Source organism: Cryptomeria japonica, chromosome 9 (assembly GCF_030272615.1).
Source record: "Cryptomeria japonica chromosome 9, Sugi_1.0, whole genome shotgun sequence".
Lineage (NCBI taxonomy): Eukaryota > Viridiplantae > Streptophyta > Pinopsida > Cupressales > Cupressaceae > Cryptomeria > Cryptomeria japonica.
Genome location: NC_081413.1, coordinates 387,321,912 through 387,347,763, shown reverse-complemented (window position 1 = coordinate 387,347,763; position 25,852 = coordinate 387,321,912). Strand labels below are relative to the sequence as shown.

The 25,852-nt window shown below is 39.0% G+C and overlaps 1 protein-coding gene across 8 annotated transcripts in view; it reads right to left on the bottom strand.

Annotated features, from left to right (window-relative positions):
• The window catches only part of LOC131072799 (uncharacterized), a 276,797-nt gene that overhangs the window by 94,828 nt on the left and 156,117 nt on the right, over positions 1–25,852 (bottom strand). For 2 of the 8 annotated variants that reach the window (XM_058009068.2, XM_058009060.2), the window contains 5 exons: positions 7,312–7,544; positions 7,065–7,217; positions 6,564–6,964; positions 6,005–6,410; positions 5,264–5,881 (listed from right to left, as the gene is read on the bottom strand). The exons of 3 other annotated variants lie outside the window; for them this stretch is intronic. In XM_058009068.2, coding sequence (XP_057865051.2) covers positions 5,376–5,881; positions 6,005–6,410; positions 6,564–6,964; positions 7,065–7,217; positions 7,312–7,544 — 1,699 coding nt within the window. In that variant the 3' untranslated portion in view covers positions 5,264–5,375. Of the gene's footprint in view, positions 1–5,263; positions 5,882–6,004; positions 6,411–6,563; positions 6,965–7,064; positions 7,218–7,311; positions 7,545–7,639; positions 8,494–8,553; positions 8,800–25,852 lie in introns of those variants that run through there. 3 more of the 8 variants (XM_058009073.2, XM_058009089.2, XM_058009083.2) reach the window with 3 other exon arrangements.

Genomic DNA, 25,852 nt, shown 5'->3' with positions numbered 1-25,852 from the left:
TATGTTATTATGTATCTATTATTGGTTTATTACTATGTGAAGAGTGTTCTATTTCATAGCAGTATACTGTATACATATTGAACATATATATATTTATCATAAGACAATGAATTAGAGTATCGCTGCCAGTTGATTAGATCCGATCTGATTGCTATTCTGGAATCTGCTGATCTCCTTTAATTCATGCCTGAAGGCTGTTTGGTATTTATTATTTGCTATCTCCTCTGATCAGCATTCCTCGTATTAACTCCTCATATTATGTCCCTTTCCTTGATGCTGATTGGTTCCTGCCATTTTTCTTCAAATGGAATTCTTCTTTTGTATCTCCCTTTGTAGGGAATCACACCCCAATACCCCTTTGAAAGGGTTACACCCTTCTTCTCTTATCACTACTTTGATTAATAAATAATTTATTAACTTTGTTTAGTCAGCCCTAATTACCATTGCTGTCCTTATATTTTGTCTGCTCTTCTAATGATTTTCCTTATTTTCCCAATGCCTCTCCTCGACAAGAATTCCTCCCTTATATATATTCTTTGGTGGATAAGTCATGTCCATTAGTTAGGTCATCCCTCCTGTTGGTGTACGTTTTATCATATACTGAACATTAGAATAAAATATCCAAGGATACTCTACCATCTCCTAAACAAAATCACTACTTGTGCCAAGATTGCGAGAAAGACCACAGGGCTTATATATATTCTTTGGTGGATAAGTCATGTCCATTAGTTAGGTCATCCCTCCTGTTGGTGTACGTTTTATCATATACTGAACATTAGAATAAAATATCCAAGGATACTCTACCATCTCCTAAACAAAATCACTACTTGTGCCAAGATTGCGAGAAAGACCACAGGGCGACTCCAAGATCTATATGTGTGAACGAGCAACTTTGTGTGGGATAGCTTCCTTGGTAATGTATGCTCAAATACAAGGGGGACTTACACTTGGAAAGATCATTCGCAAGCTAGGACTTAGACAAATATGGCAATGAATGCTCTCTTTTTTTTTGTTCTTTTATTTTTTTGGATTTTCAGATTTTGGACTTCCTCAAAAAAGGATAAAAAGGATAAGGGTTCAGAAGTTCTATGCTACTTCTAAGCTATTCCTACGAACTCAAGAGACGGTAAGGACTGGGGAAACCAATAACAACACTTTGTTTCACCACACTAGGACAACTACACAAAGCAGGTGCAATCTTCTAAGGTTGTGCTTAAGATTTTTATACTTGTGAATAATACCATCAATCAAACAATATTTTTTCCAAGTAAAAGTTAAAGAATCCACATCATAAGCTCATGCTAACTTTACACATTGAACGAAAATCATCCATCCAAAGAAAGTATGAGCAAGAGTTTCACCAATCTAAACTATCAAATCCTTTATTCATCTAAGAACTTTGAAAGCAAATCTCCTTTAAGCAAATCTATTCTATTATTGAAGAAAGATACGCAACCATGCAACCACTTAATAACAATAAGATTTCAAGGCAAACACTTGCAAATGAACTTTTATTATTCAAGTAGCTCTAAGCAACAATTTCATGAATCTCTCCAGAACAAAATGAAAATGAGAGAATGAGAGTTTATATAGAGTTCCGAAAAATGAATGAAAGGTCGAGATCAATCTAAGATCAACAATCAAGATTAAGACACCACAACCCTAATTAGGGTTTCCCAAAATAAAATCATTAGACAAATGCAAGAAAGACAAGTGACATGAGGAGCTATCTTCTAGGAGGTGACATCCTTATCCTTTCGAGCAGTAGTGCATTCAATGAATCTGGACACAATCTAATCAACCTCCTCCATTGTGACATGTGGCAACATCCGAATTCCAATCCATCCAAATCATCTGCACATACAGCAAAAGAAACTTCCCACTCCAATTCCTGTTTTGGAAGGCATCCCGGATGGACAAAAGGTTCGATGGCTTAGTCAAATTCTACCTCAGGACTGGGCCAGTGATGGTGAAGAAAATTTCCTAAGCTCTGAGCTTAAAACTTTCCAGCCACGTCCTTTTCTCAAATTGTTTCTTTTTCAAGCACATCCGCAACTACAAGGAGGATCTTATTCTAAAGTCCTTTAATCTGCTCCTCAACTTTGACACTATCAGCCTATACTTTCTCCAAAATTTCACTTCGTGCAACCAGTGTCCAATGCCAACTGTTGAAGTCATATGCAGCTCCAGCTACAATCACATTTCCATCTACTAACTCCTGTTTCGGAATTCCTTTCAATACTCTAAGGCATGGAACAATTCTGCCTTGAATGTCTTGGAGATCAACCCATGCTTCCGCCATATTTGCAATCCTGGAAAGCACCGAAGAAGTTTGTCCATAGGCAAATGCTAATCCTTCCATAAACGTGGTTGCCTCTCTTCTTACGCTCTCCATCCATTCCTTAGTTTCTCTGGCTGTTATCATTTCTTCTCCAGAATCTTTGATTGTCTCCTGTGAAGAATTCAAAAGTGGAGGAGCTGCTAGATTGATTTGGTCGAGTGGCTTGGTCAGGTGTTGAATGTACTCCTTGAGGCGCTCAACTCTCCTTTTATATTCTATTTTCTTTCCTACCTCCTTGTCTATTCTTGCCTTCATGGAAGCAACTGAATTGTCTAAGTCTTCAACCTCCTGACCTTTTGTATTTGGTCCCAAACTGACAGTAGTGATTGCATATTCATGAGGACCAATATCTTCCTTTGCCTTGTCTACTTTAGGTACAGTAATCTGGACTATACGATAGCCTGTCTCATCTCTCTCAATGGTGGAAAACCTCTTGGCTGGCTTCTTTGCAGCAACCTCTCCTAATCTACCCAAGAAATCAGCCATCTCATCTTCTTCTTCCTGAACTTCTATCTGTGTTTTCATTTTTAACCTTTCCTTCAGCCAATCAGGAATAGTAGGCTATTCTACGCCTTCCTCTTCCTGATTATTCTCTTCACATGGTATATTGTGGCCTCCTCGGAGAGCGGAAATTATTCTCTCCTAAAATTCATCGCCCAGAATATCCATTTCATTATCTGACTCTAATATTTTTGTGCCTGTAGGAAACGGAGGCTCTTCATCTTTCTAATGGATTGACACTACATTTTCCCCATGGATCGGAGAAGGAATTTGCATCTCAACCAATGATTCATCAATCGTCACTATATTATTTACATTCCCCAATGCGGTAGAACGAGATGGTTCTAGCCTTTGCTTCTTCTGAATGGATCCATTTATACTTGTCTTGTCCTTTGTCTTTGAAGAGCTTCCAACTTCTTTCTTCTTTTTCCTAGAGTTAGTTCTTTCAATAGGTTCGACATTTTGAGATGCTTATGCATTTGAAGAATATGCTTCTATTTCACTCATCAGGTTATAAGTCAAGATCATAATTTTTCGTCTTAGCCCATGGACCTGCTGATCAACCCACCACTTGGAATACTTTACAACTGACCGCATCAAGGTGGTTAAGTCTTCGTGCTATGGTTCTGACCATTTAACAGGAGCAAGAGGTGCATTCTCGTTGAAGCGAGGTTCGGTGTATTCTCCATCATCTTCCAATTGATCAGGCGCATGGAAAAGTTCAGTTGTCCTTATCAACCTTACTGGCAGCCTAGACAAGAGTCTCTTCTTGATGTCAAACTCATCAGTAGCATTTGCCCAAAAATCTTCTAAGTCTATTCTATGTTTGTACCTTTCCCCATTTATCATCCCAATATTGTTGTGAGGGTCATAATCAGCCCTGGACCGATAGACTGTGAAAGGGTACCATTTCATCTCAAGCCTGGCACTCTCAGTTGCATGTGTTGTTGGGCAAGATTCTAGCATATCTTCGATAAAGAATGGGAATGGAATAGCCGTCTTCTGTTTTTCTCTTTGGAAGCCTTGATAAGTTTCCAACTGTCTAAGGACCTCAAGCGGGACCATTCTATTGGTAGGATAGATTGGAAGTTGGTACGGTCAACCAATAAAACCTTAAATTCTTATGTATGTAAACCTAGGAAACTGGATAAACCAGGATCCATACTTGCTTATTAAACTTTTGGCCTCTGGAGTTAGCCTCTGATGTGTTCCTCCTACAGTATTCTGGTGATATACATCATTTGCTTGCTTGAAGTGGGCTTTTTCGCTTAGCTGCAGCTGCAGATAGCACTCATAAGACTTGAACTCATTTTTGCCATTGCCAACAATGCCTCTGCAAATCAGTCCTATATATCTATAGTCTCTTGCCAATAGGTAGATGATGTAGGAGCTCATATAAAAGGACTTTGTCCTTTCCAAATTTCTCAGCTTTTGTCCAAGTTGTCACTAATTATTCTAAACCAATTCAACATCCTGACTCCAAAAGTGATCTCATCAATGAAGTAATACGTCCATGTCTCGAATGGTGCACCTTGAGGGCTGCCCATTACTCTATTCAGCAGTAGGATGAGATCGCCATAGTCTTCCTTGAAGTCAGTGCGGAATAAATTCTTCGGCACCTCGGGGCTGGGTCTTGGTTTTTCTAGCAATGACTTATTAATGTTTGTCATACAAAGTTCAGGCTGACTTTAATAGAGTTTCTTAGTTTCTTCCCTGGTTTTATATGAAGTTCGATTATAGCTCGGAATCCTGAAGGCTTCTTCAATGGCCAATTCTCCGAGACGAGCCAAGACTCTTCCATCTGGTGCAACAATTTCTCTCTTGGGTATTGTAGTGTAAGGCGCATTCGACCATTAGATCTGCACATTCCATGGCTAGTGGAAATCCAGCTACTTGGATGATGCCATTTCTCATCATTCGGCAAGCAATAGGTGTTGGCAACAATGCATCTTGCCCATACATCCTCTTTCTGAATACTTTCAAATCTACGTGCCCGAGGTTGGCATCTATGACACTCCATTTGGAATTCTAAATTCTTTGAAATCTTTGTGCCCAAGGTTGGCGGCTTTGACATTCTTCCATTTTGAATTGATCTTTGATTCTGGTTACAATCCCTTACTAGCGAACTTCATTTGTGCTTTTCTCGAAAGTGCTCCCTTGGTAGTCATTAACCTGTGAAACCAAAGTTCCCAGACTCGGACTCGGCTCGGACTCGGCAAGGCCGACTCGACTCGTGACTCGGCTATGACTCGGCAAAATAAAAAACCCTTGAAATTTAGAGATTTTTAACGATTTAAAACTTGTTTCATGCACCCATTATTGAATAAAGCTTAAAGACACTATAACATCATCAAATAGAAGCTAATTTGATCACATACATAAACATACATCCATCACATGCGTAGAAATGTAAATTGTAGCTGAAGGAAATAGAAAACATAGATATATAGAGTTATAAATGTTGTCAAATGTATATAAAATCCATGACATCAAATGTTCCCAAACATATATATAACTGTAAACAAAAACAAGTCTATGGCTCAGGCTCTAGCTCATCCTCAGCCTCAGAGTAGCCTGTCTGCCTCCTACAAATGCGTCTAAGGTAGGTCTTGGATGACTGAGAAGCCATAGTCTCTACCCGTGAGGTGCCTGTGTCGGATCGTGCTCTATCCTCCTCCTCTGCCATAGCCACAGCCTCAGCCTCTCTGTCTGCCTGGTCAACCCACTCATGGTCCTCCTCAGTGAAGACGGGATCGGTAGACTCAGTGATCCACTCAGACTCTGGATCGATCTCCGCTAAAGTGATCGGAGAGGAGTCAGTGTCCAAAATCTGTCTGGTCCTAAGACGGAGGTTGTAATGAACAAAAACAAGATCATTCAACCTCTCCACAGACAATCTATTACGCCTCTTCGAGTGGATGTGCTCGAACATGGACAAATTGCGCTCACATCCAGAAGCGCTGCATGGCTGGCTCAAAATACGGATGGCAATTTTTTGAAGGTTTGGGGTTGAGGGCCCAAACATTTGCCACCATCTATCTGAAATAACGAAAAAGAAAAAAAAATCAAACTCATTTCCAACTTTAAGGCTAGATTATAAAATCAAAAATTAAAATGCATAAGCCATAAACTTAAGAATCTTAAGTTTACATATATTTCTACCTGGCTGCAATTGTGTTCGAGCCTCTATGCACATGCTGCTTGAGAAGATTGCCCCTTCTCGATTATTATATTTATCCAGCTGGAGCGTTGTACTTGAGGCTGTGCCATCAGTACACAACTTTTGAACCACTGTATACAGGCCACTAAGAAACTCCTCATCTACCTTGAAGTCATCACGGAATCGAAATGCCGGATTGAGGTAATAGGCTGCTGCATGGATGGGCCTGTGAAGCTGGTTCTGCCATCTCCTATCAATAATCTCCCAAATGGGGCCATACTTATCCTCATCTCTTGCATATATGGACCTAATGGCCTCCTTGGCCCTATCCATACCCTCATATATATAGCCCATAGAGGGCTTCTCCCCATCAACAACTCGTAGGAGAACTACGAGGGGCTCAGTGACCTACACATAATGTTAAACAAAAACAATTAAGTCACAAATTAAATTTAAAAAAAAGAAAAATTGCAAAGTTAAATTGTTAATAAATTAAAATTAAATTACTAAATAGTAGATACTAGATAGTAGATACTAAATGTTAAATTGTAATAAATTTACCTGCACGGTTTCTCCACAGGGGCTCCAAAAACCTGGCTCATCAAAAATGCAATTTACCACATCTATCCCTGCAGTGGTCGTAGCATAGGATGAGGAAGTCCACTCCTCACCAACAAACATACGCCTCAAAGCCGCCTTTGATTTTATCAAGGATTTCAGTGTGAGGAAGTTTGAGGCAAACCTCGTGATACCAAGACGAGCCAACTCCTTTTGCCCCGTGTATTGCCTCATAATGCTAAGGACCAATGCATGATTGTAGATAAACTTGCTGATATTTTTGGCCCTTTCAACTATTGATTTCACCCATTCAAGCTTACCAATATCCTCCAACATGAGGTCAAGGCAATGGGCCGCACAAGGAGACCAAAAAATTTTCGGGTGCCTCTCCATCAAAAGTTTACCTGCAGCAATTTTAAGTTAAATAGAAATTTTGATGTGTTAAGAAAATTTTAAATAATCATAGATGCCTCTCCATCAAGACTTGAAAAGTTCAAAATTTACCTGCAGCAACATAACTTGCTGCATTATCTGTCACCACCTGCACCACATTTTCTTCCCCCACCTCTTGTATGACTTCCTCAATTGCCTCACATAAGTATGTGGCATTTTTCACATGTGAGGAAGCATCAATAGATTTCAAGAACATGGTGGATCCTGAAAATAGAGTTTCAAACTTTCAACAAATCAAAATTTAATTTATTCAATGCATTTAGGGAAGTACAAATTAGAATGAATCATGATCAATCACCTCCGCAGGAAACAAGAAAATTTAGGAGTGTTCTATTCCTCCTATCCGTCCAACCATCTATCATGATGGTGCAACCCTTTTGGCTCCAAGACTGTCGGTGGTCCTCTAGCTCAACTTTCATATCCTCAACCATTTGTAACAAGAGGGGGCCACTTAACTCAGCATCGGTAGGGGCTTTAAACCCCGCACCACAAATGGTTATGGAATCTACCATGCCTTGCCAATAAGGAGACCTATCACAAATAGATTATGATTAGACAAAGTAGAGTTCAACTTCAAACTATAAATTTACTTTTAAACTTAAAGCAATCAAATCAAAAAGAATTACCTGGCTGCAATAAATGGAATGTTGCAAAAGTACCAAAACTTGCAAATTTGTTTTCTTGCAGCATCATGAACCTCCTTGTTCCAACCCATGCCCTCAAGCGAGGGTTGTGCCCCAGGAGTACTACGCGGCACAAAATAACTATCCAACCTGGATTTCCGAACTCTAGGGCCAAAGGTAATAGTGCCACCAGGAGGAGTAGAAGTAGAAGCACTAGCACTAGCAGAAGCACTAGGGTGAAAGGGAGGCATGGAAGAACCCTCTCCAACACAGCCTACGGATGTGGATACGGATGCGGATGCGGATGCGGATGCAGATGCGGATGTGGGTGCATGGGAGCCAATAGCACTTAACTCTTCCAATTGCCTCTTCTTAGTTAACTTCTCTTGTTCATGTGTTTCTAATTGGACATAACAGAAACGTTTTGCCTCAGGAGTTTGTAATTTGCATACCTCAATATCATGGCCAGGTATGCCAGCAATATGGTATTTAAATCTATTGATGCCACCAAAATTAATTTCTTTACAAAAAAAACATTTTGTTTGATTTTTTTGTCTGCCAATAAAGTCTTCAGTATATTTCCAAGCCTCATCCTTTTTAGGCATTGTGAAAAATGAATGTTTTTTAAACGTGAAGGCTGCTGCAATAAGAAAATTTAATAAAGTTATAAACTAATAGAAAAAATCAGCAAACCCTACTTTAAAAAAAAAAAAATTGTAAATACATGTTTACAACTTTTTTTCTAAAAAAATGTAGGGTTTGCACTTTGCCATTATTCTACTTCTCTCATTGTAATTAAGCTAAAAAAATAAAAACATTCAAGATTTGGAAAGTTAACTGTTAAACTAAAAAAAAATTAACAAACAAATGAAAAAAATCCATTAACATACCTAAAAAAAAAGCAAAATCTACCTTACCTCTTTCAAATGAGTTGAGAAGTCTTGCTTTGGACTCCTTGATGCTCTCAATGCAAGCCTATGGCCTCCCCAATGTGATTTGTGGTCTCCTTGATGCTCTTCTTCCTTGCTGGTTGCAAACCTATGGCCTCTTGTTTTCCTTCCTCTCTCTCACTTTTCCTCTCTTCTTCTCACAACTAACAATTAGAAGACCTTTTAGGGTTATACCAAAGAGAAAGGGAAAAAAAAACAAATGAAAAAGCTCTTATTTTTTTTATTTTTTTAAATCCGAATTGTCCCTATCGCGCGGCCGAGTCTTGGAGCTCGGACTCGGCGAGTTTTGCCCAAAACTCGCCGAGTCCGAGCGGCGAGTCAACAAAACTCACCGAGGTTGGCTCGACTCGCCAACTCGGCGAACTCGCCTGACTCGCGGCAAGTCTGGGAACTCTGTGTGAAACACATGAAAATTTAACATTATTATTCAAGAAAATTGTAATATCCCCACAATTGTTTCTGAAATTTAGCAATTTACAACACAACAAGTACCCGTTAGGGTTAGCAATGAAAATACAATAATTCTAAAAACTACAACCCTTCCACTTTCTGACCACCAAGTGCCCAATCTGGGAAGGTGAGACCATAAAGTGTTGACGAGATCGTTAGTTGCAAAATACTGAAAATTATTAAAATACTTGGGCAGCAAGCCAGCCCCTTTCGTTTATACAGTAGGTGATGGAAATTTTGAAACTTCTTGGCAGTAAACCAACCAAGAACAAACAAAACAACTAAGACAACAATCACTCTACCGCTTATGCAGCAAGAAGACTGGAAATGAAGATTACTATCAACTCCACCGCTTATTCATAGGGAGGACAACATTACAAACAAAGATAGGTTGCATGGCCAACCTCTTCCACTTATGCAGTGGGGGATACAAGTAAATTGCAGCAAAGCGATTGATCAGTACTATTGAAACAATCTTACAATAATGAATCCTGCAACTACTGTCAGAACAAGAGAATTAACAACTCTAATAGAAGGAAAGTTCTACTAAAGATTACAATAGATAACACTGAAATTGCAACCCAAATACACACTTAATCAAAACAAATAAAACTATCAGCAACACCAAAAACGAACCAACACCAACGAAATGAACACAACTCACTCAAAACTCCACCAAACAGCTCCAAACCGGTGGCAAATAAATGTTAGATTGTATGCAATCGAACCCCCAGCTCAACAACCCCATCAAACCACCACTGAAAATGTTGCGCGTTGCCCTAGGGTTGGCTGGAAATGTACGACCAGCAGGGAAGTTCGACCAGCAAGAGAAAAATGCGCACCAAACCACTTGACACGAACCTCCACATGATGAATTGCCCAGCAAAGAGGCTTCCAACGAGCAATTACCCAGAACAAATAGTCACTCGAGTAGGAAGATGACTGAAAATCACCTACAGCCACTCCAAAAACCAGCAAACTGGAAACACACCCAACACACCAAAACTGAAAAATCTATAAATCTCTTTGATTAGCACAATCTATCTCTCTAGATGAAAGATAGTCACAAATAATCAGCTAGGTACTGTCTTTCAAGCACAAAACTGATGGTTCTAGGAAACTCTCAATTTCGAAGCTCAATTCTGGCATCATTCTGACAACATAACATTATCATTCATCAAGCATGCCCCAAATGAGAGCTCAACACTCTTATTTATAGATTTTGGAGGCTCAAATTCAAATTCACATGGCGCCCAAATTTACCTTTTTTCACTTGCATTTCATTCCATGACTCCTCAAGGCTTGGCGTCCCCTCTTCAACCCTCCTAGTCAAATTTTCCAAGGTCAACATGTTATAACATAAAAAACATCATAAAGCGTGAAATATTTTCATTCTTAGCGCCACCTGACTTAGGAAATAAAATGAGACTTAGGATAAAATATATATATATATCCCTTCCTAAGTCGTTCCTCCACATAATTAAATATTAAAACCTTAGGCTAAGGTAATAATATATAATAAATCACCTTTAATTCAACAACTAATTAATGCCAAATTGAGCCCAAAACTAAAGTACTAAAACCATCATAACTTGGGTTGGAGCTCTGCACTGAACTGCTAAGAATAGCACTGCCTAATATAGAACTTACTAAAAATAGTAAGTCCTGAAAACAACTCCAAAAAGATTGCTCTTCGAACCTTGTGGATGAGCTCAAAAAAACCAGAAAAACCCAGAAACGCTGACGGCTGCCATCAACTTACTAGAAATAGTAAGTTCAGAAAACTTCCCCGAACAGATTGCATGTCACACCTTTGCTAAGCTCTCAAAAAACCCAAAAGGAATCTAAAGTCTGAATTGTAGAATTCCAACTAGTCCATCATCAAATAGCACACGCAGATCTCCATAAAAGTTGGAAACCCTAATTTTTGCCTCCAGTTAGCCTATGGGTCTCCGGAATAGGCTAATGGCCAACTTAACTTCTCATCACTGAGAAAGGGACATTACAGTCCGCCCAAAATTGCTTGCCCACAAGTAATCGCAAGCCAGGATGCTATAGAATCTCCTCTATCTCCCATGTGGCATCCTTCGCAGCTAGGTTCTTCCGCTTCACCAAATACTCCTTGATTGTCCTTCTAAAGGAGCGCTCTCTGAAATCAATAATCTCTTCTGGAATCAATACCAACTGTCCTTCCTCATCCAATGGAGGCAAGTCTAAAGAGACCACAACATTGTGCCCAAGTGCCTTCTTGAGGCGAGACACGTGGAAGACATTATGCACCTTGCTACTTGCCGGAAAATCTAACTCATAAGCCACTGCTCCAACTCTCCTGATGACTCTGAATAGCCCATAGAAACGTGGCTTTAGATTCTCTGCTCCACTCTTCTTGAGAGTGGACTATCTAAAAGGCTAAAGTTTAAGATAGACCATGTCTCCAACCTCAAATGAATGCTCTACACATTCCTGATCAACGTTCTGCTGATTTTGCGCATTCTGGAGGTTGTTCTTCAAAGCCTTCAAAATATCTTGACATTATTGCACCATGTCCCTAGGTTGAAAGGCTTTTCTATCACCTAGCATCAAATCAGTAAAGTTGGGAGCCTCGTAACCACACAGTGACATGAAAGGAGACACTCAGATGGACATATGATAGGAGGAATTGTAGCAATATTACCCCAAATGTAGCCACCTCACCCATGCTTTCTACTGCTCCGGGACATAATTTCTGAGATAGCCTTCCAACCATTTGTACACAAATTTCGTTTGCCCATCAATCTGCGGGTGATAACTCGTGCTTGGAGTAAGCACTGTGCCACATAATCTAAAGATTTCCTGCTAAAAAGTGCTTAGGAACTTGTTGTCCCTATCACTTACAATATTTTTAGGTACCCATGCAATCTAAACACCTCATGAAAAATGTAATGTCCCCTTTTCCGCAGTGATTAGTTCAGCTGGCCGTTAGCCTATTTCGGAGGCTCGTAGGCTAGTCAGGAACAGAAATTAGGGTTTCCTATTTTCTAGGAGGATTCTTTGGTGTTTTCAAGGGGTGTATGTGGGAGTTTTACAGTTTGGATTCTGGATTCCTTCTATGTTTTCAGAGAGCTTCAGGATGGTTCAACATGCATCTGCATCGGATTACTTTTTCTAGACTTACTATATTTAGTAAGTGCGACGACTGCTCAAAATGTGGTTAAAATCACTTTGGAAACACTTACTATTTTTAGCATTCTATTTTTAGCAGGATGTCAGCAAGTTTGTTCAGAAGGCTATTTCCAGCAAGTCAGTTTGCGCAGTTGGTCTTCCCTCATTTTTTGGTTCTATTCTTGGCAAGGGTTCCTCAGCTCAGTTCAGTGACTATTTCTGGCAGGGCAATTCTCTCAGCTTGTTTCACCATATCGTTGGAGCTTGTATTGGCAGGTTCAGTATTTGATGAAAAATGGTGTTTTAAATTAAATTACAACTTAAGGCAAAGGTTGGACGATTTATTTAAAAGGGATTGCTTAAGTTATATTGATATATAAGTCATTTCCTTAATTATATATTGGGTGATTTATTGTTGAGGAAAAATACTTTATAAAGTGAAATATTAATACGGCAAGATGGACGCCTTATGGAGAAATAAGTTAATTTTATAATATATTTCACTTATCTACCTTGGATGCCACATTATGATTTTATTGTCATTTTTATAAGGAATATTTGCTCCTATGAGAAGGTGGATATGGAGAAAGGAGAAATGAAATGTAATTTCAAAATATGTGAAGTGAATGTGCATTTGGATTTGGCGTTCATTTGGAGGGAATGTGAATTTTAATTTGAGCCCTCAAAATCTATAAATGAGAGTGTTGGGCTTCTCATTTGGTATCTCAGACAATTTACACTATTATGCTGTCGGATTAACTCCAGACAATCTTCGAGGGTGAATACCTCCTAGGGCTCTTGACAGACTTCGAGTGTTAGACATCACTCCTAGCTGTGATTGGATCTTCTGAATGTGTGGTTCGATTTTAGTGTGCATTTTCAGATTTTCAGTGTGGTGTGGATTTCAGTGTTGCTGGTTTTTGGTGTGGCTGAACCGAAGATTCGATCATACCTCCCTGCCTGTGCAATCGATTATTTTGGGTAATAGCTCGTTGGAAGCGTATCTGGAGGGTGATCATTCTTCTATCTTGGTGTTTCATTTGGTGTTCTTTCTGATTTTTGGCAGCAAATCGAACTTTCCAGCTGGGCCGTACCATCTCTTGGTTGCCTTGGGTTGCGTGTTGTCTGTTTGTGGTGTTCGCGGCGCAAGTTTGAGTCTCTAGTTGCATCGCCTTAGTCATAGCTTTCATTTGCTTCTGTTTGTGTGTCATTCGGAGTTGATTTGGAGAATTTATGAGCATTTTGGGGTGTTTGTAGTTTGCCAGTCTGCGTGTTTTCTATGCATGTTATTGATTTTCAGAATTTCATAGAGATTTTCGGTGAGTAGTCTAAGTTGGTTTGGGAGTGATTATCTATTATTGTTGCAGCTGTTGGACTTGTTATCAGCACTTGATTCTTCATTCTATATGATTTGTAATACTGGTTAGTAGTACTAACAGCAAAGTTATGTTATTTGTTAGTCCCACTGCATAAGTGGAAAAGGCTAGCTATGCCACCTATCTTTGGGACAGTGATATTTCATGTATTGATAATCCATAATGTGCATTGTAAAGCTAGTTAGTAGTACTAACAGCTATCTTTTGGATTATTGCTTGTAGCCCCACTGCGTAAGTGGAAGAGGCTGGCTTAGCCGCCTATGTTGAATATTTTGTAATACTGTCCTCCCACTACATAAGCGGTTTAGTTGATTGTAATGTTGTCCTCCCGCTGAATAAGCGGTGGAGTTGATAGTAAATTTCATTTCTAGTCCTCCCGCTGCATAAGCGGTAGAGTGATTGTTCTTCAATTTCTTGTATTATCCTTGGCAGGTTCACTGCCAAGTGATCTTCAATATTCTCCATATCCAGCTGAAAAGTGGAAGGGGTTGCCTTGCCGCCCAAGCATTGTATTATTTCCAATTATTTGAAGCTAACGATCCCCTCAACACTGTATGCTCTCACCTTCCCATATTGGGCACTTGGTGATCAGAAAGTGGAAGGGTTACAACTTCAGCATTATTGTATATTGATTTCCTAACCTTAATGGGTTCTTGTTGTGATTGTAACTGGAAACAAATTGAAAAAATTGTTGGGGATATTACAAAAAAACACATCAGCAACCTGAGTTGCTGTAAATGAGCTGGTAATGGCAAAGTAATGAGCAAATTTAGTCAATCTATCCACCACCACATAGATACAATCCTTGCCATTGGCTCTGAGTAACCCGGTGATGAAGTCCATCGAAATATTTTCCCAATTTTGATTGGGAATAGGTAGGGGTTGCAACAAACCAGCTGGTGCAATATGCTCATCCTTGTTCATCTGGCAGGTGTGACACTCCTTGATGTATCTCAAGACATCATTCTTCAACCCTTTCCAAGAGAATCTTTCTCGGATCTGCTTATATGTATTGAAAAAATCTTGGTGACCAACAAGAGGAATGTCATGAAAAGTCTATAAAATCTTCCCTTTCAACTTGGATTCAGGCACTAGAAGAATCCTTCCCTTGTACCAAATCAGCCCATCCACCAATTTGTACTATTCATCATGAAAAGTACCCTCTATGATGCTGGTTGCAACCTGATTTTTAGCATTATCTGCAAGCAACAAGTCCCTCAAATCAGCTGTAAGCTCACACAATGAGCTCAAATGAGGTCTTCTGGAAAGAGCATCAGCCACAATGTTATTCTTTCCTATAACATACTCAATGTCAAAGTCGTAAGCCTGTAGCTTACTCACCCACTTTTGTCGTCTCTCATTCAAATCCTTTTGGTGCATGAAATGCTTGAGACTATTATGATCTGTTTTAACAACAAATTTACTCCCCACCAAGTATTGTCTGGACTTGGCTAATGCATGCATGATTGCAAGCATTTCGTTGTCATAGATAGAGTAAGACTTCTCAGCTCCATGTAACTTCCTGCTCTCAAACGCTATTGGATGCTTCTCTTGCATCAAAACAGCACCAACTCCTTCTCCTGATGCATCACATTGCAATTCAAAGGGCTTGGAGAAATCGGGGATAGCCAAAACAAGGCAAAAACTCATAATCTCCTTAAACTTGTCAAACACTCCTTGTGCCTTTTCTATCCAGCTGAAAGCTCCCTTTTTAGTGAGATCAGTGACGGGGGCAACAAGCTGCGAGTAACCCTTCACGAACCTCCTGTAGAACCCACATAGACCCAAGAACCCATTCGGATGAGTCAAGTTCTCAGGTGGAGGCCAATGAACAATAGCCTTCATCTTTTCGGGTCAATCTTGACTCCCTCTGCACTAATGATCTGACTGAGGTAAAGTAGTTCTCTCATTCCAAATTCACATTTGGACTCCTTAGCAAACAAAGATTCTGACTCCAGTATACTGAGCACATCATCTATGTGTTGCAAGTGCTTTTCCCAAGTCTTTCTGAAGATGAGGACGTCATCAAAAAATATCAGCACAAACTTCCTTAGCTACTTCTGGAAGATCTTATTCATGCAAGACTGGAATGTTGCAGGAGCGTTAGTCAAGCCAAAGGGCATGACTAGAAATTCAAAATGCCCAAAGTGGCACCTGAATGCAGTCTTCTCAATATCTAACTCCCTCATGCAAATCTGATAGTAACCCGATCTGAGATCAATTTTTTAGAAGAAAACCGCTCCATGTAGCTCATCAATCCGGGGAATGGGGTACCGATTCTTGATAGTTTTTTGATTTAGTGCTCGGTAATCCACACACATGCGCATGGTCCCATCTTTCTTCCTAACCCAAACCACTGCTGAAGCAAATGGGCTCTTACTTGGACGGATAAACCCCATGTCCAAGAGTTCCTTGATGGCCTTCTCTATCTCATCTTTTTGCTTCTTAAGATACTGGTATGGAGTGATAATAACCAGTTTTACTCCTTCCTCCAACTCAATGATGTGTTCAGATCCCCTATCAAGAGGTCTCCCAGGTGGTAAGTCCTCAAAGACTTTGCTTCTTTTTGTGATTAGCTCCTAAATATCTGAAGGATATTGTCTCTTCACTTCGACAGGGTCGGATGGCATATTCACACACTCGGCTGCCCACTCAACTTGTCCATGGCGAATCATCTTTTCCATCCTTTTTACTGACACATTACGAGGGCCTCCATTTGACATCCCTCTCAAAACTACCTTCTTTCCTTTAGACATGATTTTAACTCCATAGTTTGCAAATTTAAGAGTGATCTCTCCAAGAGAACGCAACCACTGTATGCCAAGGACCATGTCATTTGTTCCTCCAATGTTAACAACATAGAAGTCATCCTTGACTTCGTAGTTACCCAGCCTCATAGACATATTGGAAACCATCCGTTTGCAACAAATGGTTGGCCCATCAGCCATGACCTTAAAGTCTTCAACTTCATCAGTGACCGGGCCTCTCTTTGCAACAATTCTAGCATCAATGAAGTTGTAAGTTGCTAAGGTGTCAATTAGAGCAACAAGTCGATGCTCTCCCACTGCTCCTCGAACTCTAAATGATTCATTCTTGTGAAAGCTCGAGAGTTGGACAACTATTCCCCCATTATCTTGATCACCTTCAGGCCCTTCTGGAACCTCTTCATACTCACTCTCCTCCATGTCAGTCTGTTTTTCTAAAATTTCAGAATCTGATCCATCAACATAATAGACTTCCAGCTGACGTTTATTGATTTTCCATGACACCTATGACCCGGGGCCCATGGTTCTTTGCATGAGTAACATAACTTCTTCCTTCGGAGCTCTTGGCGGAGCTCATCATCCATCTGAGGAGGAAACTTCTTGGACTGATTGGAAAATTTCTTCTTGTCCTTTCGATAGGGGAAGGGCTTGAACTAAATTTTAGACTTAGGGGTAGCCAACTCCATGCTCCTAGATTTCCTGATTGCTTCAACCAAGGTGGGCGGATCAAAGGCTTTAACCCATCCTTTCCAAGGTTCTTCAATCCTTAAGTGAATAGGACCACTAACCTCTTCTCAGAAATACTGCTAACCATAACTGAAAGGCTGTGAAACTCAGTTGTGTCTAAAGAGCCCTACTGTTTGAGTTGTGCAAGCTCTCGAAATTTCACCTCAAGATCCTTAGTATCAAATCTTTCAATGAGCTTGTTGGTGAACTCATTATAGGTATTAATCGACCTATGGCCAAGGATAACCAACCCATGATACCACCACTCATGAGCAGCCCCATCCAAGTGCAAGGTAGCAAACTTGATGGCATTTTCTTCTGGCATTGGCCTCAAGGACAAATAGTTGTCCAACTTTTGAACCCATGCTCTAGCCGAACACTTATTGCTCCCATCAAAATGAGCTAGAGTCACCTTTCCAAGAGCTTGTTGATAGTCTCTCAGAGTGGAATAACAATTGTCATATCTCCCATCCCTTCTCTTCTTTTGGTTCATGTATTGATCAAGGGTGAGAATGTTCCGAATCTCTGCTAGAAGCGAGGCATACTCCATGTAGCTAGCTCTTATCTCATCGGCCATTGGAACCTCAACTTCAGGTGGCGGTGCTTCCTTAGGAACGAAGACAGGTTGCAAAGGTCTTGAAACAGACCCAACGGGGGTTCCACCATTGTTGCTACTCTAGTTACTTCCATTCCCATTTCCTCCAGAGTTACTAGAGGTTCTGGCATTATTTCCATTAGTGTTTTGATTAGCAATTCCACCAGCACTCTGATTTAGTTTGGCCAACTAGGACATCATGTCCAACATGGTATCAAACTTCTTTTTAGCTCTCTCTACGGCCCCATTAGAATCTGATGTTCTTTCTGCCATGCTATCAACTTAATCATTTGAATCAACTGCTATCTCTTTGTTTCTCAGAACCTCTGAAAATGTCTCTTCTACCAGAACAGACAGAATTTGATACTGTTGTCTTTTCTGCTCTCTATTGTAGTATCCGATGTCTCTATCACTCATGGGAATCTCTAACCACACAGGCTGGCAGGACAACCAACTCTGATACCACTGTAATATCCCCACAATTTTTTTTTGAAACTTAGTAGTTTACAACACAAAAAGGACCCGTTAGGGTTAGCAATGAAAATACAATAATTCTGAAAACTGCAACCCTTCCACTTTCTAATCACCAAGAAGCTAAGAGCATACAATGTTGAGGAGATCGTTAGTTGCAAAATACTGAAAATTAACTTGGGTGGCAAGCCAGCCCCTTCCGCTTATACAGCGGGTGATGGAAACTCTGAAACTTCCTAGTGGTAAACCAACCAAGAAGAAACCAAACAACTGAGACAACAATCACTCTACCGCTTATACAGCGGGAGGATAGGAAATGAAGATTACTATCAACTCCACCACTTATTCAGCGGGAGGACAACATTACAAACAAAGATACGCAGCATGGTTAGCCTCTTCCACGTATGCAGTAGGGGATACAAGTGTATTGCAGCAAAGGCATTGATCAGTACTACTGAAACAATCTTACAATAATGAATCCTGCAAATACTGTCAAAACAAGAGAATTAACAACTCTAATATAAGGAATGTTCTACTAGAGATTACAATGGATAACATTGAAATTGCAACCCAAATACACAATCAAAACTGAAATGAAACTATCAGCAACACCAAAAACGAACCAGCAACAATGAAATGCACACAACTCACTCAAAACTCCACCAAACAGCTCCAAACCAGCAGCAAATAAATGCTAGAGGATAGGCGATCAGACCCCCAGCTCAACAACCCCATCAAACCACCACTGAAAATGTTGCACGCTGCCCGAGGATTGGCTGGAAATGTATGGCCAGCAAGGAAGTTCAATCAGCAAGAGAAAAATGCATACCAAACCACCTGACACGAGCCTCCACATGATAAATCACCGAGCAGAGACACTTCCAATGAGCTATTACCCAGAACAAACAGTCACTCGAGCAGGAACATAAGACTGAAAATCACCTACAGCCACTCCAAAAACCAGCAAACTGGAAACACACCCAACACACTAAAACTGAAAAATCTCTCAATCTCTTCAATCAGAACAATCTATCTCTTTGGATGAAAGATAGTCACAAATAATCAACTAGGTACTCTCTTTCAAGCACGAAACTAATGGTTGCTAGGAAGCTCTCAACTTCGAAGCTCAATTCTAGCACCATTCCGACAGCATAACATTATCATTCATCAAGCATACCCCAAATGAGAGCTCAACACTCTTATTTATAGATTTTGGAGGCTCAAATTCAAATTCACATGGCGCCCAAATTCACCTTTTTTCACTTGCATTTCATTCCATGACCCACCCCTCAAGGCTTGGCGCCCCCTCTTCAACCCTCCTAGTCGAACTTTTCCAAGGCCAACACGTTATAACATAAAAACGTCATAAAGAATGAAATATTTCCATTCTTGGCGCCACCTAACTTAGGAAATAAAATAAGACTTAGGATAATATATATATATATATATATATATATATACTTCGCTTCCTAAGTTGTTCCTCCACATAAATTAAATACTAGGTTGTCGGTTCGGGTTCGGGCATCGGTTTGGGTTCGAAGAACTCGATACAGCAAAATTTTAAAAAGGGGTTTGGGTTCGTTTGGGTTCGTTAGTACAAAAACATGTAAATTATATATATATATATATATATATATATATATATATATATATATTGATATTTGTGAAGCCTATAAGCATGAATTAAAATTTGCATGTCACATAGCATCATATAAACAACAGAACAAACATAAACTTGTAATCATAGCATCATGATCATACCATAATAGCATCATATACATCAAGTTTAATATCAAAATGACAAAATATTCAAGTATCATTGTTTCAACTTTCAACAATATAAACTTAAAGTTTAATCATCAAATGGATCATCTAATTCATCCTCCTCCTCCTCCTCCTCCTCATTGACATTGACATTAGATGAGCCAATGCCACTTGCACTTGCACTATAAGTTGGCTCAATTTCCGAGTCATCAAGTGTTAATGCAAGAAGCTGAGAAGCAGGAACATCCAAATCAATATGCTCTGGCTCTATATCCCACATCTTCGTTTCCCCTTGTGTGTAGTCATGTTGTTTGTGTGAAAGAAGACGTAGGTTGGAATGCACATATACTAAATTCTCCGCTCTTTTTGATAGCAACCTATTGCGCTTTACAGAGTGGATGAAGTATGTGCTCCAATTTCTTTCTGAAGCAGATGAACTAGCAACCTATGAAGACAAAGTAAACTATAAATAAACTAAAACTTGTAAATTTAAAATTTTAATTAATTAAACTTACTTGTGATAAAACTTTTATAGCGAGGGGTTGTAGGTGTTGGAAGCATGTGCCATGGAAGTACCACCAACTATGAGAATCCTTCTTCGATCTATGACGAAGTGCATCAACACTTAGACCATTCCCATTTGCGAATTCTATGAACTCATTTGTAACAACATCTCGCAAATCATCATCGGGATATAGTCTAAGAAATGCTGCCTTGTACCCATCAGATACTTCTAGATCTCTCCATGGTGGAATCCTTCCTGGTTTATCAAGAAACTGATTGCTATAGTACTTAGGTGTCAAGGCATAGGCAAGAAGGTGCAAAGGAGTGGTCATCTTATTCCACCTTTCTACAATAATTACTTCCAGTTCTTTGAAGAATTTCTCCTGGGGATCACTCTCTTTTTCATTTATAGTGACCTTTATTTTTTCAAGCATTGAGTCAATGCCATCATAAATCTCACCTATGGAAGGCCTATCCATGTTTGTATAGCGAATCATGCTCATGATGGGCTCAGTGATACTTAGGAGATATGTAACAAGATCCCACCATTTCTCATTCAATATTCTATCCCTAATTTTTTCTACCCTCTCAGTGCTACTCTGCTTCCATACAGTCCAATTGGTGTTGATCACCATATTGCATAGTGCCACTCTAACTTTCACAAGTCGTCTTAAGACGATTGTGTTTGATGCAAAACGGGTCTCAACAACCTATAACACAAATTAATGCCAAATGATTAAAAAATAAAGCCAAACTTTAAAGAAGAATACACAATATAGCTTACACAATGATATTATGAACATTGAAAATTTTAAAAAATCAGAAAATGTAAAATTAAATTACTATTTCACTTACCTTCAATAGCTCCAAATTCGAATAGGTTCTAAAAATCCCCCGAGACATGTGGTGGTTTGTGATGAACATCTGGATGTCCTCAGCCTCTGCATACACATCTCTGATCCATTTTTTTTTTTTGCCCAATCCTTTGTAGCATAAGATTGAGTGAATGTACCGCACAAGGTGTCCAAAAGATGTGATCATAGCGTTGCTCAACCAACAAACCAGTAGCTCTACAATTTTTTGCATTGTCCGTTATGACTTGGACCATATTGCGGGGTCCCACAGACTCAATGGCAGATGTAATGTCCCCTAATCGGATTTGGTCTAATTTAACCATAATCAATCTATTTTCAAAATACTAATGATTTAAACTAACTTGATTAAGAATCAAGTCTATCTTACACGAGTCAAATCTGTGATATTTGATCCTTCTTTAATCTATCAAGTACTTGCTAACTTACCATATTAAATAACCAATCTTATTCTGATTCATATAAATCCTTTACGCATTTATTAATTATTTGTATAAATTATTGCATGATATTACAAAGTAACTTCTAAAGTATTATGTAACCTTAACTATTTTATTAATATCTATTATTATTAATACCTATATTTACACATCATTATATTACTCTTATTCTAATTTGAGTATATATATATGAACTAAATAGTATTATCAATTATTTATGGATTACTATTATCCTTTTATATTATTACTATACAACTAAATAGTATTACCAATCATTTATGGATTTACTAGTATCCTTTTATATTATTACTGTATATTTTTATACTACGAAACCCGGGGACGCGTCCCCTACCTGAAAACCCCCGTCCCAGTCCCGGGGACGTTTCGGGGACTTGGGGATGGCCAGGGGACGTCCCCCCCCCCGTCCCCAAATTGTCAAAATTTTGAGGGGACGTCCCCAAAACGGGGGGACGGCTTCCCTAGCTGTGGGGGATGTCCGTACGTCCTGGGGACGGCTGGGGACGGATTAGGGACATCCCTGCCGTCCCGGGGACGGCCCAGCCGTCCCGGGGACGGCCAGACGTCCCCCACATCTAGGGCTAGGGAAAAATATTAAAATAAAAAAAGTCGTATTTTCAAATTTTTTTTAATGATGTTTTTTGCATAATTGAGGGAGTGAAATATCTCATGAAGGGTTTTTTGCCAACAGAAAAATAACACCCGATGCCTATATAAAATAATAAAAGTATTTTTGGCCTTGCGGGGCGCTGCCCCTCGACCCCGCCCTGTATCGCGACAGGGAGCGCGCAAGGGGCGCTGCCCCTTGACCCCGCAAGGGGCGATGCCCCTTGACCCCAAATTGGGGGCGCTGCCCCCAAACCCCCGTCAAAAAATATAGGGGGGAACTGCGCTGATGGAAGTAGTGAAAATTTAACCTCTAAGTCTGATTAGGCTCCATTATGTATTTTATTTCTTTAATATCTATTATGATATGCATATTGACAATGTGAATGAATTGAAATTCTGAATTATGAGTGCATATTGAGTATTGAGTCTATTGATAATGTTGTATGTTCGATGTTTGCATTCTAAAATGTTTTCATAGTATCATACACATGCTATATCCATGTTTTCATATGAATATAATGTATGGATGCATGCTTTATCCATGTTTTCATATGAACATTTAGAATTTTCCTATATATTTTAAATTTTCCCTATATTTTATACAGCCGTCCCCTTTGCCGTCCCCCCCCCATCCCCAAATTTGGCAAAAAAATTTGCCGTCCCGGAAACTCGTCCCCCCGTCCCCCCGTTCCCCCGTCCCGGAAACTTGGGGTAACGTAGCTTTTATATTATAGTAATGTGTTTAGGGGCTGATATTGGCAGACAGATCTGACGCATGTCAGATCTGGTCTGCCACTGGCTTGATATCCTTATTAAATATATTGCACTCTATGTTAATATTTTCATTAATATTAACTTCTGCATGGAAACATTATTTCATATGTATATATATTTATAGATTCATATACTTTCATCTATTTTCAGATATTATTAATATTTGTATTATGGCCTGTAACCGCATAGCTTAATATATATATTACTGCTTGTAACTGTATGTACTACCACTAAGGATGAGGATATTACTAGCTGTAACTTAATCATAGTTCAGATCTGATTATCATAGATTTTAGTATGTTTAAATCTCCCTTCCTATTTGATGATGCTCAAACACTTATTTATCTCTTGACTGGCTTACATTAGATAGAATACCTATTTTTTTTCTGATAGAGACATTATATATATATATATATATATATTCTTTCACTTATATTTTGTATATTATTATAAATCTTATTGATATTATCTCAGTCTATATATACAAATATACATCTGTAGGAATAGCTTATTAGTGCATGCCATGTTTTGGTCTATTACTCCTAACAGTATTCATTGTGCAATATCATAAATAAACATTAATTCCAGGGATAGGATACAGCATATCAATCTGCTGCTACCAATAATGTTGATATAAAGTAAGGACTGCCAATAAATCAATCCAACTGTTCTTATTATGATCGATCTATACTGCAGTTGATATCATTACCAAACCGCTGTCTTCTCCTTGATCGATGCCTTTACTTTTCCCGTCCTAACCTATTTTATAGTCTTCAGATTGATAGAAAAGTTGTGTCTCTTCTAACCACACAACCCCCTAAAAGGTGACGTCTCTTGATAATTACAATTTTATTTGTGAATCGCTGCCATAGGGATACCTTTTGATGACCGTTGCTAATTTGTGATTAGTATAACAATCGCCGCCCCTTCATATAATTGTCTTTGTTAAATATAACCATCGTAGCAATTGGTCTTCATTATTAATACTATCTAGATTGCTGCCTTGTAATAAGACCGCTGCTCTCTTTTAATGCATGTATTAATAATTAATGGTTGCAAAGGCAGACAGATCTGACGATCTGACACTAACTATGTGTTTGCTAATGGCTTAATCAATAGGATGTAGCCAATAGGAATTACCTTCAGGTATGATAAGTATTCATTGTTATGCCAATAAGGTTTTGCCTACGAGACCTTCATGAGTACTTGTGTGACATCAGTATTATGGTCACCGATTCAGTATGTTCTCCAATTTTTATTCCTTGCTCATGGGAATGGGTGGATATCAATTCCTTGTCTTCACCACTTTATCTTAGTCTCTATGTTTCATAGTTATCTTTACTCGTATGCACTCACCGGATATTTATTTTATTATTATTTATTTATATTACTTATATTATTATTATTTGATAAACATGAATTTAATATTAAGCAATATAAAATTTATATTAAATCTTATTTGTTATTAATAAATAATGATCATATATAACATAAATAATAATCATAACAAATAATAATAAACATTAATACTTATTTATTAGAGGAAAATCGTGAAGTCTCATAAATGAGATGATTTTCCAATATTATTAAATGTTTTAATTATCGTATTTATTTAATCACAATAATCCAAAAGAGGGGTTATGACAGCAGAGATGAGAATTTCTGCAATAAATTGGCCATCTTTTATTTGGCCCTCACAATCCACAGCTCTCAAAAACATTGCCCCTTTAGGGGACACCGCTATGACATTGATCAAGGGACGATTTTTAGCATCTTTCCACCCATCTGAAACAAATGTTACACCTGTCTCAACCCATGAATCCCTTATGGGTTTCAATGCATCTTCAACCCTCTTCACCTCTTTCTCCAATAATGTTCCACGTACGTTCTCATAACCGGGGCCCTTATACCCTCTTGGAGCCTCATTTACACTTTTTATCATGTGCTTCCAAAATGGGGAGCGAACAACATTGAATGACAACCCATTTGCATAAATGCACCTTACTATATCTTCGTCAGCATTGTCTCTACTCTCATTTTGGAATGTGGTTTCTCAAGGCCCCTTTGTTCTTTTACGTGTCAAGGGTGGTTCACTTTGAGGTTCATTTATGGCAAAGAAGGGGTGGTCTTCTACTACAATACTAGGATTAGAAGGGCCTTGCATTCCCTTTGTTTTCTTTGATGCGATTTGGTTCAATCTACAGGCTTCCCTCTCTTCTGCCGCCTCATGCTCCCTAATATATTTCATCACTGTCTCATCTGGTATAGGGTTACCATTTTTTCCAGGGCATTTTTTGATGCCTCTTCCTTTTATTCCACACAAATGGCCTACCACCCGATAATATGAACTATTACGTTCAATATCACATCCATGTCATTTCCAACGGAATCCCCCACCTCCCGGAAGTTGTTTTATAATGTTCACATATTTCCATAAGGGAGAATTTGGATCATTTCTTTGTTTTGCAATTATTTGTTCATTGCCAATGGAGGAAGATGTAGATGTCATTCTAGTTCCTATGGCAAGAAATAATATAAACATATTCAAAAACAAAAACTAAATAATGAAAAAAAATTCAAGTTTCATGTTTGACAATTTGTGAAACAAAAATAGTTGGAAAAAAATGTTTAAAAACCTACCTCTTGCAGCCAATGGAAGCTTGAAAATGTATGGAAATGATGCTGCAACACTTGTTGAAGCTTCAAAAATCAGTCTTAAACTCCTCTTTGATCTTGGAAGCCAAATTTTGTTCACCCTTTC